Genomic DNA, 16,073 nt, shown 5'->3' with positions numbered 1-16,073 from the left:
TATATGTAAAATATCAATGACCCTTGCATCTCACTATCCAAATTAGAAACCACCCTTAACCACCAAGTACCTTCCCAGGTTCTCCACCTCACCTTAGGTTTTGGCTGCAAAAATACTACAGAGAGAAAGCTCTGCAATAGATACTTCAGTAACAACTATGTGACTAATTCTTGGAACTGGAAATAAGATACACTATCTGCACATCTCCACCTGAGAAAATCAAGTACCTTCTGTCACTGGAAGCAGGACACTAATCAACTTGGAAACATGTGGCACTCACACGTTTCACTCAAGGTTCTAGTCCAGTGTCACCATTTAACAAGCACAAAACACCTCTTCATCCGAAATGCCAGAGGATAGCATCAAATTTGGGGAGCAGAATAGGGAGGCAGAAATAGAAAGAAAATTTCCAGACTACTTCTGATCTCCAGAAAGCAAAAATGGACTTTGATCCTGCAAATTACTACAGACAAATATCAAATGATAAGAAGTGGATTCTCCTTCTTTCTCTCCTCTCAACTTCGCAAATATCAATGACGCCTGGTGTGGCATGGTAGAAAATGTTGCCATGCTATTTCTTTGGCCTTTTTCTACTTAAAGAGATGTAGGCTCCACCTACAGAACTGTGACAATATTTTACCTCAAACAATAACAATGGAAAATGAAATATACTTACCCTAAGGTTACCAAATGAATGAATCTCCTTAGTTTTCTGATGGAATGAACAGATTCATTAAAGAAAAAGAGGAAAACCAAGGGGAGGGAAACCCTCCTAGCTCATGGGGGCATCCCACAGGGTGCTGCAGAGAGGTCACTGGAGTTTCGCCCCTCCCATGCCCGTCACCAATGAGGCTAAGCATCAGGGCCCTCATCCTTACAGGCACATCCCGCAGCAGCCCTGTACTCTTCTTCCTCCCGCCAATCACATCCCTGGCTCGGGGCAGGGCTCTGGAACCTCACCACTGAATGCCAACGCCTCTCTGAAAACTGCTGACTGGCCCCAGCTCCCAGCACATGTTCCCTTCTCAGCAGGCTCCAGCCAGCACCACAGATTAGGTTTGAGAATAACCGTGGATAAAACTATTTTTAGAACGCCTAAGGCAAAGAAAGCTGGGGCAAGTGGGGCATGGTAGCACAACCTGTAGTTCCAGCACTTTAGGAGGTCCAGGCAGGAGCATCGCCTGAGCGGAGGAGTTCGAGACCACCCTGGGCAACATGGTGAAACCCTGTCTCCACTCAAATACAAAAAACTATCCGGGCATGGTGGCGTGCGCCTGTAGTCCCAGCTACTCGGGAGACTGACGCACCAGAAACACTTGAGCCCAGGAGGGCAGGTTGCAGTGAGCCGATACGGTGCCACTGCACTCCAGCTCGGGCTACAGAGTAAGACTCCGTCTCCAAAAACAACAACAACAACAACAAAAAACAATCATACTAGTTAGAAAGAAAAAGTAAAAGTAAATTCAGACTTCTCACCACCACTTTTAGGCGGAACTACTATGATCTAAGAAACCCAGGACTGCTAGCGCTAGGATCCGACATAACATGTAAAGCTCTATTATTTCTTTCAGAAAGTAGGGCACTTTCTAAACGTTAAGAACAAGATGGGAAAAATGTAGACAACTTAAGCATTCATACAAAAGGCAAAGGATAAATTTTTTTAAAGATGGATTATGACTTCAGGGCTCTTTATTGCTTACTGTTAAAAAGTTTTGTTAGTAATATATTTGATACTTGATCTTGATGTAGAATGAATGCTAAAGAGAAACTTGATGGAAATACACTTCGCAAAAGAAAGAAATTACAGAACTTTCCTGAGGGCCAAAAGAAAGGTCTGTCTAAAGCAGGGATGTCCAATCTTTTGGATTCCTCAGGCCACACTGGAAAAATAATTGTCTTGGGCCCCACGTAACAATAATAATAGCTGATGAGCAAAAAAAGCAAAAAAAAAAAAAAAAAAACTCATAATGTTTTAAGAATGTTTATGAATTTGTCCTGGGCCACATGCAGCCCACGGGCCGCCGCTTGAACAAGCTTGGCAAAGAAAAGCTAGGTGCTATTTCTGGATGGGAAGGCAATTTAATATGCAGAAATTATGAGGTTTGGGATTTTTCTCTTCTTTGCACTTCATTCTCTAGCTTTTCCACATTGAGCACCTTGTTTTCTTATTTCTCCTGTATTTTGTCATTTTCAAATGGGAATTTTAAAAATTTTAATAATGGTTTTAAGTGAGCCTTTTCATTTTGTGTTCAAAAGGGGCAGAGAGGGAAAGGTGAGGGAGGGAATCTAGGAGGAAACCACAGCACCCACAGGCATGACCCTCAGCTACCGCAGCTACGCCCCAACCCAGAGGGTTGTCAGTGCTCTGGGCTCATTCTCTGTGCCTCAGTTTCCCCCTCTATGAAACGGAGAGACATCTCCCTTTTTCACGCCTCACTGCAGGATAGTTGGGTGCCGCTTCTCCTGCCCAAAGTGAGGGCTGCATTTCAGCATCTGCACTGGTGGGTGGTGGTGGGGTGGGAATGCAGGTAAGGTGAAGCCTAAGGAGGGCAGAGAGCGTCTCCATTGGGGTAGTGGGGTCCTCTCATTGTATTAAGAACCTAGCATAGAAATTCTGTTTTTTAAATAATTAGGATGCACTGGGGTAAGGAAGCAGGGAATCAGAATTAAATTGCACAGAACAGCAAAAGAAACCTAAAGGAAAAAAAGAAAAAGATCCTGATTTGGCAGTATATGAGTTTTGCTGAGAAGCCCTGTTTATGAGGACCCGTTATTCACAGCTAATGGCCATTTCCACCAGAGCCATCACGAGGCCCCTTGATGAGTGTCAGAACAACTCGGTTCTTTCCCTTGGTTACAACCAAGCCATCGTACACCACCAATGTTCTGTTGCTGATAAAACCCAGCTGCCTGCTCACGTCTTTTTTTCAAAAAAAAAAAAAAAAAAAAATAGCAAGGTCACCCCAGTATATACGTCAACCAAATTCTAACTTAGAACCAGCATGCTTTGCTTTCAATTTCTAAAAATACTATAAAATATTCAAAGATACTAAGAATAACATTCCAAGATCTCACCACCCTAACAAAATTGTTTTCCTTTTCTAGCACATCCAGACTCCCTCTAAAAAGACTGCTTTGAAGTTCAAATGTTTTCTGCTGTTGCTTTATTTCACTTACTTATTTTGGTTACAGCAACTCTAAAAAGCTTAACCAAAAAGAAACTGATGGATTAACTCCAAATTCACTCTTGGCCCTTCTAAAAGCAGGGCGATGAGGAAACCCTCGGCCGCCCTCAGTGGAGAAGTTCCCACTTGCTGGCGGTCACTGCCCTTCCTGCCTGGAAAGAGTCCCTGTATGTTGCAGGTTACTTTACAACACCTTTTCTCCCTTGAGGCTCATCAGCTGAAGCTACCATCTCTTTAGAGAAATTCCCTCAATTCCTCACAGTATTTAAAACAAATTATTTTTACCTGCAAGGCAAAAGAGACCAGAGTATTTTCATTTTACAAGTGCAAAAAAAAAAAAAAAAATTGAAACAGAAGGTTAGAAAGCTAGCACCATGTGACAGGGTGAGCTGAATCAGGGTGAGACAACTTTATTCAGAAAAGGGATGATCCTGCCAGGCACAGCGGCTCATGCCTGTAATCCCAGCACTTTGGGAGGCCGAGGTGGGTGGATCACCTGAGGTCGAGAGTTCAAGACCAGCCTGGCCAACATGGTGAAACCTCATCTCTACTAGAAATACACAAATTAGCTGGCCGTGGTGGACCACACTTGTAATCCCAGCTACTCCGGGGGCTGAGGCAGGAGAAACGCTGGAACCCAGGAGGAGAGGTTGCAGTGAGCCAAAATCATACCACTGCACTCCAACCTGGGCAACAAAGCAAGACTCCACCTCAGAAAAAAATAAATGTATAAAAAGAAAAAGAAAAGGGCTGACCCTGAATTACTCCTCCCCACATTTGCCCTTCAGGTGATTCCTAGGACCTGTCATATTTGTAAGACAAAAAGCAAGAAAAGAAATTTGCAGTAGACATTAATGTGGGTTCAGTACACATGAAGAATCTGGGAACTGGCCTCACCTGTTCAACATCTATTTGTGAAAGCTCTCCAACCTCACATTAGACATGTTCTTGACTTCTCAGCTAGTCCGTGTTCAGGCTACTATCACAAATAAACTACACAGTGGGTGGCTAAAAAACAGGAATTTGCTTCTCACAGTTCTGAAGGCTGGGAAGTCCAAGATCAAGGCACTGGCAGTGACGGCTCACTTCCTGATTCACAGACGGTGCCTTCTTGCTGTATCCTCACATGGTGGAAGGGAAGAATGAACTCCTTTGGGCCTCTTTTACAAAGACACTAGTCCCCTGCATGAGGGCTCTTCCCCCTGACCTAATCACCTCCCAGATACCCTACTTCTTCATGCCATCACTTCAGGTATTAGGTTCCAACATATGAATTCCAGGAGATACAAACATTCAGGTCACAGCACTGGCCTGTACAGAAGTACCAAACATATCATATACCAGGACTAGAATCCAGTCACAGATCTACAAAAGGTAGGCAGCACAGGAGAGAGGCACACCACAAAGCACATTTCAGGCCACACTGGCCAACCCCAAAATGCAAAACTGATTATACTTTGCCCTGCCCTAATGTCTGAACACTTCAGGCATGTTCATCAAAATCTCTCTCATGCTGCACAAATTCTTATGGAAGGCTTACTCATCTCATTAGATCAAGTTTATGTCAGCTCAGTCTTCCACCTTCTGCCTTTATGGGCCACAAAGACTCCTGCTCCTGGCACTGTGCCACTCCAGCCTCTGCTCATTCCATCACTTTCACCTTCAACTCCACTGCCCAAATTGTATCCCTCTGCGAAATGCCAACTCAATGCCCCGGGTCTTATGGGCATCCCGTTCTCTCCAAGTCCCAGGTCTCATTTCTCTCATGGTACTCAGCACTTTACCTTGACCACTTTATCTTGTCCGTTTTCTTAGGAACTATGGTGGAAAAAGGGAAAATTGTTGAAAATAAAGACACCCAAGTCCTAAACCCTGTTTCTACCTACAGAACACTTCTGATACCACGTGTGTGTGCTTTTCCCATACTACCAACCAATTCGCCCACTCTCTAGACACCAAGCAAGTGGCCAATGATTCCACTCAATTCTGGCTCCTTGGAGAGACGGCTGATTCCAGGTTTGGGGCAGAAAAAGAACAAGATGAGCCTGAAACATCTAGACATCAAGGAAGTGCTCAAAGACTAAAAGAAGCTACCGATCCACAGTGATTAAAGATGATCACTATGAGTTTAACGGTGCCCCCTAAACTACGTCTGCATCCCAATTCCTAGAATTTGTGATTGTTATCTCACTTGGAAAAAAGGTCTTTGTGGATGTAATTAGTCAGACTTACACATTCTGCCTTTATGGGCCACAAAGACTCCTGCTCCTGGCACTGTGCCACTCCAGCCTCTGCTCATTCCATCACTTTCACCTTCAACTCCACTGCCCAAATTGTATCCCTCTGTGAAATGCCAACTCAATGCCCTGGGTCTTATGGGCATCCCTTTCGAGGGAGCTCAGCCCTGCCAACACCTTGATTTCAGACTTCTGGCTGCCAGACTGAGAAATAATAAATACCTCTTGTTTCAAAGGCACCTAATTTGGGGTATTTGTTACAGCAGCCATGGGAAACTAATACAGTGAGAGAATAAAGAGGCAGGGAAAGTTATTTTCAAAACAACACCAGTTAACAAACATTAAAAGATTTACACAACTAGAAAACCACTAATTGCAATCCCCAACATAAAAACTGGTCCAGGCAAGGATCGTCAATGGACGTGAAATGCACTGGCTGGAGAACAAGATATTCGCACAGGCTGCAAGAATCACTCCACAGATTGCAAACTGCAAAAATGTACCTTCAAAATGAAGCAGGGTAGAGGCCATTCCCTCCAGGGGTCACACTGAACACTGTCAAGTGGGACTAGCCCAGACACTACATGTTCCCAACACCACCAATTAGCAAGCATTGTTATAAAAATGTTTAACTGAACTTAATCATAAGGAAACAATCAGATAAATCCAGAATGTGGGACATTTATAGGAAAACGGCTCTGGGCTTATACACACACACACAGACACACACACACACGTATATACATAAATATGTACATACACACATATATATAAGTAAATGTCATGAGAAACAAAAAAAAAAACCAGGCTATTATGGCTAAATTTGGAGACATAAAACCAAATGCAACATGTAAATCTTGACTGGGTCCTAGATTTTAAACCAAACAAAAAAAATTTTTTTAATTAGCTGGGTGTGGTGGCACACACCTGCAGTCCCAGCTACTCAGGAGCCTGAGGCAGAAGGATCACTTGAGCCCAGGATTTCGAGGCTGCAGTGAGCTAAGATTGTGCCGCTGCATTCCAGCCTGGGCAACAGATTGAAACCCTGCCTCAAAAAAACAGAAGCAAAAAAAAAAAAAAAAATTCTCAGAAAGGCTATCACAGTCATTTATGGTACAATGGGAAGAAATTTAAATATAGACTATATCTTAGACGATATTATTTTGTTAATTTTTAAGGTGTGATAATGGTAATGAGATTATATAGATGAATACCTTTATTCTTATGAGATATATGAAGGTACTTGAAGGTGAAATACTGTTATGTCTGCACCTTTCAAATATTTCAACAAAAAAAGTATACATAAAATATATACAAAAGAGTAAGAGAAAGACAAATGTGGAAAAAATGTAGGCATCTGGTGAATCTGGGCAGAGAGTATTTGGGTGTTCACTAAAATATTCCTTTAGTAGAAAAGATAGAAAATCTGCATGGAAATTTTGAAAATGTTGAAAATTCACAATTTCCAGGTTGTGCCTCCAACCCCCAGGCTCATACAGGCCTAGGAGGATCCTAGGAGCCTGCACTTGACAAGCCCAAGCTGATCTCATGCTCAGGTCAGCCTGGGAATGCCACTGGTACTAGGTTGTTGGATTTTAGGCATCTGCTCTCCCCCAGGGTCCTCTGGCATCACAGTGATATCTAACTTGCTGCACATCATCCAAGGCAGAGGCCAGCAATTGTGTCCCGAGTGAATTATGAGGGCAATTGCCAATCATGCAGGAGCTGATTATATTAAGGGCAAAACTGTACTGTAACCAAAGTCCCAACCTCAGAGAAGTTTGAAGCCTGTTACCATAAACACGAAACTAAGACACATAAAACACTCTTTCATATGGTTTTCAGGTTTTATCTCTTTTCTTGTTAAGCAACACCGGCAGGAAAGAAAGGTACCACAACTAAAACGTCACTACAACAAAATCCATGATACACCAAAAATTACATAAACGTTACTAGATGTCACAACTCTAATTTCCTTTTTTTCTTTTTCTTTTGAGATGGAGTTTTGCTTTTGTTGCCCAGGCTGGAGTGCAACCACACCATCTTGGCCCACTGCAACTTCTGCCTCCAGGTTCACCAGATTCTCCTGCCTCAGCCTCCTGAGTAGCTGGGATTATAGGCTCCCGCCACCACGCCTAGCTAATTTTTTGTATTTTTAGTAGAGACAGGTTTCACCATGTTGGCCAGGCTGGTTTCAAACTCCTGACCTCAGGTGATCCACCTGCCTTGGCCTCCCAAAATGCTGGGATTACAGGCATGAGCCACCACGCCCGGCCTCAACTCTAATTTTCAAAGGCTAAAGGTGAAAAGATAATGGCTCCTAAACCCCACTAAAATATCAGAAAATGTCTTTTGTCTTTGATTTATTTTCTTTTCTTGAATATAGGCAATCTATTTTCCTCCCGGCCCCTCTCTCCATATCCCTCCTCCCTGATTTCTCTTTTTGTTCTTGTTGTTTGAGGAATCAATCCACGTGGACAGGGAGAAGGGGAGGGGAGAACAGGCACCAAAATTCTGCTGGATGGGAAAAAGAAGATGGGTGAATGTGGGGACATGGAGAGAACACGGACACGGGTGGACAGTGGAACGGCCCATTTATACCTAGACAGGGTCAAGAACTGGCCAGGCCTGGCGCATCTGCAATGGGTGTGGAGGCAGCAGAGACAGGAAGTCTGATTTTCAAAGATATCTAAGAAGCAGGACAACTTCCAGCTCCTGTCCCGCCCTGGGAGAAGACAGGTGGCTCCATCTCTGAAGATGGTGGAATCAGGGTCTCTGACAGGAGAGCCCAGATCCCCCAGGGACAATCAGGTTACTGATTAGGCTGCAGCCCTCGCTCACTGGGCTCCAGGAGGCAGGCAGCCAAGCCTCCCCTTCCTGCAGGGACCAGGGAGAGTCTTGTGACAACAGCCCGGGAGGACCGACCCACAGCACTGAGATCAGAAGGCCCCAACAAGGAAAGGTTCAGCTCACAGCAGGCACTGCCCATCCCCGCCGAGTCCCCCACTATTAAACATGGGCAGGCCATCCGAGGAGAGCCTCACACAGAAACGGGAAGGCAGCCTAGAGGAAAGAGATCCTTCAGCAACGAGAAAAGAAAACAAAATTTTTAAAAATCAAGAGAATATACCATGAACTGAAGACCATGTTTTAGTTTTTTAAAAAAAGTTGACAGAACAAAAAAGAACTCTTATACGTGAAAAAAGTATGGCAAAAATAAAATGTAAAAAAATCACTAGAAGAGTCCAAATACGAAAATGAGGAGGCTTCCCAAAAATGCAACAACCTTAAAATGGTAGAAAATAGAAAATAAGAGGATTGGTCTGGCAATCCTTTATCAGAATAGTAGTAGTTCCAGAAAGAGAGAAAACAGAAAATGGGAGGGGAGAAAATCACCACAGAATAATTCAAGAAAATTCCCAGAACTAAAGAATAAGTGTTTCCGGATTGCCAGGGCACAAAAATGCCCAACATGCTGGATAAAATATACCAAGGCACTGTGTATCTCAGAACACCATGGATGTATCAGTCAGGGCAGGCATTGTTAAGCTGCAGCAATGAGCAGCCCGAAAGCCCTCAGAGGCCTGAAACAACAAAGATTTATTCTTCAAGTTTATTTCAATCGAACAGGGTCACAGCATGGGTAGGAGGGGGTTCTGCAAGCTGAGTATCATCACTGTCAAGCTGAGTTCAGAACCAAACTAAAGGGAGGGAAAACTCTGGCAGCAACTTACACTCGCAGCTAAGTGCAGGCCCAGAAGTGGAAGTAGCACTTCCGCTCAGCTCCCGGCCAGGCCACTGGCACAGCAACCATGTGAGGCCATCAAGCTCAGGGAGTGAGGAAGGGAGGGCAATCCTACCAAGAGCCTGGGGGGCAGGGGGCTGGACATGTGTGGTGAACACTGATGACCAGGGATGAAAGGAAGACGCTACAATCTTCAGAAAGAGAAGGACTGGCTTGAAACTCTTCAACAATACTGGAGGCCAAAAAGGATTGGATCGATGCTTCAAAAATTCGAAAAGAAATTTTTTTGTATAATTCTATATTATCAATCTATCAGACATGAAGGCAGAAAACATACTAATGGGTAAAGTCTCAAAATTCACCTCCCATCACATCCAAATCAGGGAGTGAAACAAGGGGGAGTCAGGAAGAGGAAGTCAGGAGACAGAAGCCCTGCGGCGGGCAGGTCCAGGCTGATGTGGGTGCAGGTGGTAAGGCTGGCAGCTGATCCCCAGATGCATACACAAGTTTCAGTAGAAGGCTCCGGGGCCCTTCTTCAGGTAGGGGTGCTGACAGAGGGGCATCCTGATGCCCGTGAACATCGTGGGGGAAGACGCGACAACTGGCAAAGAGTTTGCAGTGGGATCTGTCATACTACATAGAAAGCAAGCAAATTAGAATACCGGCCAATTATTCTCTGGAGAAAACAAAAAGTAAGGTACAACATGACTCACTAGAACAGCATTTACATAGTCACGCTTGTAAACACTGCATGTTGATCTCCGTGAGATTATACCACATCTATACAGGAGGGTAGAGAGCATGCACGGGGGCAAAGAGAAGAAAAAAATCATCTCCCAAAGAACAAAGTCACTAGGTAATATCTACAACTGAAAAATCAGGAAGCCAGGTGATTCAATGGCACAAAGATAAATACCAAAATAATCAGCTAAAAGAAATGAAGTGCCTAGGGGCTGGGTGCGGTGGCTCAAGCCTGTGAGAGGCCAAGGCCAGCGGATCACCTGAGGTCAGGAGTTTGAGACCATCCTGACAAACATGGAGAAACCGTCTCTACTAAAAATACAAAATTAACCAGGCATGGTGGCGCATGCCTGTAATTCCAGATACTCAGGAGGCTGAGGCCGGAGAATCACTTGAACCCAGGAGGCCAAGGTTGCAGTGAGCCGAAATCACACCATTGCAACCCAGCCTGGGCAGCAAAAGCAAAACTCTGTATCAAAAAAAAAAAAGGAGTAAAGTGCCTATTTCTGGGGAGAGGGAAATGGTGGCAGGGGATACTGTTTGGCCCCGCAGAGGCTACTTAACTTTTTATACTATATGCATGTCAAAAAAATAATACATTAAAGGTTATTCAAGCCAAGTCTGCCCAAGAGATACCTAGTAGGTTGGCCTGATTTTTGATTCAGTACAAAGGGTAGAAACTGAGTTCTTTCAATGAGCCATGAGCACTGCTATAAATGCTACAAGGGCTGAAACACATAAGACACAATCCCTGTCCTCAGAATCGGGATTTCATTGAGGAAGAAGCCAAAATATGAACGGGAAAGAACTCAAGTACAACGCAAGTTGGCAGGTGGTCAACCCCAAGACATGAAGAAGAGTTATGTGGTATCAAGGAGGAGACTTAGGGCCAGAGTAAGTAGCAAAGGCTTTGGGAAAGATGTAAGGAGCAGAAGGAGAAAGGCTAACAGAACTTGAGTTCTGTTCCCGAAACCGGGAGGGCATTTCTGCAACGGAGACTGGCTAACAGTGAGGGTGTATATAATTGGGAAGTATGGACAGTTTTTTCAAACAGTGGTGAGAGTTTACTTGTAACAGGGAGGACAAGATTATTAATTAGGTAAAGCAGAGATTAGAAAACACAGACATTACAGTTGAGGGACTACATTTTCAGCGTCCTTAGGTGTTATCAATCACAAGCCCTGTAACATATTTTCCTGCAGAGTGGCTCAGACTTAGCATACCTGCTCCTTATTAACACTGCCTCCACCCTGTTTTAAACCCCTCATAGCTAAAATCACCCATGTCGTGGGCTGCACCCCAGGCCTGCCTGCCTGCTCTCGCCTCTGTCTGCCTGGGCAGCCTCATGGCTGTAATTTTGTTTTCACACTCCAACAATACCATCCTTCTTTGCATTCCTAGAATACTGCCTGCTCTTGGCTGCCGCAGGACCTCTGCACACACTGCTCCTCCTAGAACTCGCTCTCTCCTGTGACCTCCCTGTTAACTCCTACATAAGCCTTCCATTCTCAGCTCACTTTTTGATTCCTCAAGAAAACAAACATACCTGATTGCTTTCACTCAGGAGTTCCTGCCACAGTTCTCATTCATTTCTTTCCCTCACACCAGTTTGTAATTTAACCTTCATTTCCAATTCATGCCCACCTCACCATCTCGGCCAGTGGGTCTCAAAGTGGGGTCAGGCCGCAGCAACAGCATACAGAACAACCTATTAGTGATGCAGATTCTCAGGCCACATCCCAGACCAACTGAATCAGAATCTTGAGGAGGGAGACAAGCAGTCTGTGTTTTTAAAAAACCCCCTAGTGATTCTGATGCATGCTTAAGTCTGAGAACCAATGTGCCTGACTGTGGTATACGGTCTGTACCATCACAGCACAGACCAGGTGCTTTAGCACCCCATGGTGTCTCCTGGTGCCAAGTTCAGCAACAACAGTAAGGACTTGGTAAGATTTCCTGGTTAGATGAATAACAGGTTAAAAAAAACTTTCCGGCCAGGCACGGCGGCTCACGCCTGTAATCCCAGCACTTTGGGAGGCCGAGGCGGGCAGATCACGAGGTCAGGAGATCGAGACCATCCTGGCTAACATGGTGAAATCCCGTCTCTACTAAAAATACAAAACATTAGCCGAGTGTGGTGGCAGGCGCCTGTAGTCCCAGCTACTCGGGAGGCTGAGGCAGGAGAACTGTGTGAACCCGGGAGGTGGAGCTTGCAGTGAGCCAGGATCACCCTACTGCACTCCAGCCTGGGCAACAGAGCGAGACTCCGTCTCAAAAAAAAAAAAAAAAATCCATGACTCCATAACTCCCCTAGTTTATTAATTCTAAACCCTTGCGGCAACTTTAGAATACCCCCAAAATAAAATGGAAACTGCTGTCGGAAGACCTGGGTTCTAGCTCCTGCTCCTAGACCTTTCTGGGTTCAAATGTTGGCCTTCCTTCTCTTGCTATCTGTGTGATCATCCGTAAATTTCCTAATCTCTCTTGGCCTTAACTTCCTCACCTCTAAAATAGGAATCATTATAGCACCGATTTCCCAGGGTTGCTGAATGATTCAGACAATGGCACTAAGAATCAAGACTCACATACACAGTTAAGCACTCAACAAATGAAGGTAGTATTATTGCCATAATAAATAGTTATTCAACTTTAAATGGTCTTTCCTCTTGGGTCTCAGCTTTCTTACTCAAGATTGCCACACACACTTCAGACTAGTTCTTCCTCCCTTGCAAAACTATTCACATCTAACACCCATCCGAGGCCTGAAACCTGCCCTAGCAACCCGGAGTCCTGCTGGGGTTTTCCAGCTCCACCTCCTGAACAGCTGGGCTCTAGCAGGCAGGCTGTATCTACTCATACTTGCCTTCTTAGAGCCAACTGAAGTCACTTCAGACAAGTGATTCCCCACTAACCTCGGGAATTAGATCTTGATAACTCAACAGGTTAGCAGGTGATTTCATTTCAGTGTGTCTCGGTGGCTAGCATTCAAACGCAGCTCACACTGGGAGCTATTTCCAGTCCAATTTCAGTACTTGGTGACGTATTAACAACAGCAATTAAAACATATGCCCAACGAATAGATCTTAAAAAGGACGGTTTCTGACTTCCCTAATAAGCAGAGGGCCCACCACCTGCCTGCGAAGTGCCCCTCCTGCCCCGTCTCCAGGCAGCACGCTGTGAGTGATGACAGAAACTAGACCCGCGCACGGCGAAGCTGCAGGCACGCCCCGCCCGGCCACCGAACTGCCTGCCCGCTGGGCCCGGCCGCCCAGCCCCGGGGGAAAACCTAGAATGGGGGTGCCCGTGCGCCCCGACACCTGGCCACGGCAGCGGCCCGGGGGGCCGCCCACACTTGGCTCCCCAAGAGTTAAACGCTGAGTAATTTTCCTGAGGAGCAAACAGTCGGAGCGGGGGCTCTGCCAACGGCCACAGTATTTTTATCCGACTTAACCAACACCGCGGCGCGACCGCGGGTGTCCCCAAGGGTATCCCCACGCGGCACGCTCCGGAGTCGCCGGCCGGGATTCTCGCCGGCTCCAAGCGCGACGTGGACGACAGCGCCGCCGCCGAGTTCCCCGGACAGGAGGCAGGGACCGGGGGCCGCCCGAGGACGGCTAAGGGCCCCTCCGTCCGGGGTCCGCGCCCGGGCCTAAGCTGTCGGGGGTGTGCGCCCAAGTTGGCCCGCTTTGCTGCAAGGGTGGAAAGGGGTGGGAGCAGAAAGCGCCGGTCCCGCCCGGGGCGGGGAGCAACGCGGGGCTGCAGGGCCGCCTCGGGGCTCCGCACCACCGCCGCCCGGCCCACCGCGGAGCCGGGGAATGAATGGGGCTCCCCACCTAGCCGCGGGCGCGCACTCACAGGCGACGTAGGCCAGCAAGGCGATGCCCAGCAGCAGCTTCATCCTCCTGCGGTTGACGGCAGACACGAGGCGCAGCAGCGCCTTGCTCACCATCCCCGGGAGCCGCGCGGGTCCAGGGCCCTGCCGCGCGGGGGCCCGCCTGCTGCACAATGCGCGGCGACGGCGGCGGCGGCGGCGGCAGCGGCCCCGAGAGCCCCGCCCCCTGCCGCCGCGAGACCCCGCCCCCGCGCGCCGGGCTTCCTGCCGGCGGGATCAGCGCGCACGCGCGCCTCCACCCCCTTCCTCCGGCTCCGCCCCCGCCCCTCCGGCTTCTCTCCCCGCAGGCGCAGTTGCCGCCTTTCTTGTCCTGGTTTTCGAAGAATGTGGCCTGGAGGGCTGGTGGGCGGTGCGGCGCGGTGCGGCGCAGCGCGGCGCAGGCGCGTTCCGGTCTGTTTTCTCCGAGCTGTAGCGCGCGGGCGCCAGCCGGGAAGTGCTGCTACGTTTGTTTCGCTGAGGTGCGTCCCCAACCCAAGGGCACGACCGCGGTGGCCAGTTTCCGAGCCCCGCCCGGCTGGGGGCACGCGGTGGGCGTCCCGGTGTTGCGGTGAAACGAAACTTATTTGCTAAACTTGGCCGAGCTTTTGAAGTTGTTGAATGCCTGCCTCAGAAAGTTGCCTCGTTCTCTGGGCTGTTTAGTTGGGTTTTTTTTAGTTAGAATATCGGCAGCGAAAATGATAAATCCCCCAAACCTTGCCGAAGTAAAAACTGGCTGCGTCTTTTTTTTCCTTGGCTATGATCAACTGGGGTGCTTTTCTTTTAAAAATAAAGAGTTTTTTTATTATTTTTAAAGGCAGTGCTAAGTATATTAATTTAGGATAGACGAGGAAAAGATGAAATTGCACTGTCTCTGCCTAGAGAAAAACCATGAACACGTTGTCATATGTGTTTCATTCAGTCTTTTTGTTGATCTGTTTTGTAAGTGCTGTACTGATTGCATAGGAGGTACCTGTGTTTAGAAAGCATTTATTGAATGATTACAAGCAAGGAGATGTATCAGAAGATCCACAATCAGAATCTTGTCTTTGGATCTGCTGAGAGCTGGTCCCATGGAGGAAAAAAAGACAAGTACACACAGATGTGTGTGATGCTACATCAAGAGAGATCCCAGATTTGGGATCTGCAGGCTTCAAGAGCTCATCTTCAGCTATACGGAGCAACTGGAGTCAGCAGCAGCTCTAGTTCTTGGAACCTCAGGCCATTTTGCTCAACTCAATAGAACACCCTCCTTTAGATTTATTAGAAACCTCCAAGAAAAAGAAATATGGCAGCTGGTACTAAAGCAGCAGCTTTATGTTAAATCTTTCAAACTATATAGTGCAAATGCCATGATTCTGATAAAATCTCCATCCTACCGCGCCCCTAAACGTATTGAGAATCCCTGACTAGGAGGAAACAGGCTGAGCGGTTTGCTGAGGCTGATCGCCCCTGCTGTGCATGCTGTCCATAGATGGAATGGACTTCTTTCGAGAAGCCCAGCTCCCTGACTCGGACTGTCCGAGGAGGCTGCCAAGTGACAAAACACCTGGCATGGGAGACTGAGCCCTGGGTTTCCAGAGGGGCCAGGCCCCCAGAGCACACCGGTTTGGAACAAATCGATTTTGTCTGTAAGTCTGCATTTCCTCGTGGCTGACTTTTTGGGTTTGCCTTAGATCTATGGTTTTTGAAAAGAGAAGTAATTAGAGCAAGTGGAGCTCTAGGCCTTTCCCATTCCATGACTCCGTGGTTTTTAGATTAAAGATGAGGAGCAGAAATGGAAGAAAAGAACAGTTCATTAGCACTTGACCTATGGGCAAAATCAGACTGAAGCTTCTAGGCATATTTCAAGCATTTTAGGTTTTAGGTAAGGTTTAGTTGATAGGTATCCTATTAGATGAAAAAGGTAAGAAATTATGGGGTATTTGCCATTTCTGTACTAAACTCCTTAAGCCCAGCATTCCCTGTTAGCATTTTTTTCTGCTGCTGGACGCTAGTGCCAACTTCTGCCCCGTGGGATTAAGTATATTGAAATACCATTAGCAGTTGCAGTTGAAATAGCTGCTGCTGTCATTATTGCCACCCAGAAGGGGTTCCAGGACGCTGGTGTCCAGCTCAGCCGCAGCCAGAATTAAAGAGTAAGCAATAGTAAGTGTGCACCCAGTGGAGGTAAGAAGGCCTGAGGGAGGGGGATGCTGGAGAGGCCCGGTAAGCTCTGGGGATCTTGGGCGTAAGTAGCACCATTTCCCTGTGCTGCTTGCCTCCCTTGTCTCTTCCCAACCCATCCCCACTTCCCC

The 16,073-nt window shown here is 46.9% G+C and overlaps 1 protein-coding gene across 4 annotated transcripts in view; it reads right to left on the bottom strand.

Annotated features, from left to right (window-relative positions):
- Window positions 1–13,924, bottom strand: part of LOC105490170 (UDP-glucuronate decarboxylase 1) — a 113,423-nt gene extending 99,499 nt beyond the window's left edge. For 2 of the 4 annotated variants that reach the window (XM_011755547.3, XM_011755548.3), the window contains exon 1: window positions 13,764–13,924. In XM_011755547.3, the coding sequence (XP_011753849.1) occupies window positions 13,764–13,857 (94 nt within the window). In that variant the 5' untranslated portion in view covers window positions 13,858–13,924. The remainder of the gene's footprint in view (window positions 1–13,763) is intronic. The other 2 variants (XM_011755544.2, XM_011755546.2) reach the window with 2 other exon arrangements.
- Window positions 13,925–16,073: the final 2,149 nt, after the last annotated feature.

Source organism: Macaca nemestrina, chromosome 13 (assembly GCF_043159975.1).
Source record: "Macaca nemestrina isolate mMacNem1 chromosome 13, mMacNem.hap1, whole genome shotgun sequence".
NCBI lineage: Eukaryota > Metazoa > Chordata > Mammalia > Primates > Cercopithecidae > Macaca > Macaca nemestrina.
Note: the sequence above shows the minus strand (reverse complement) of the source record. Positions and strands in the feature narration are given on the sequence as shown.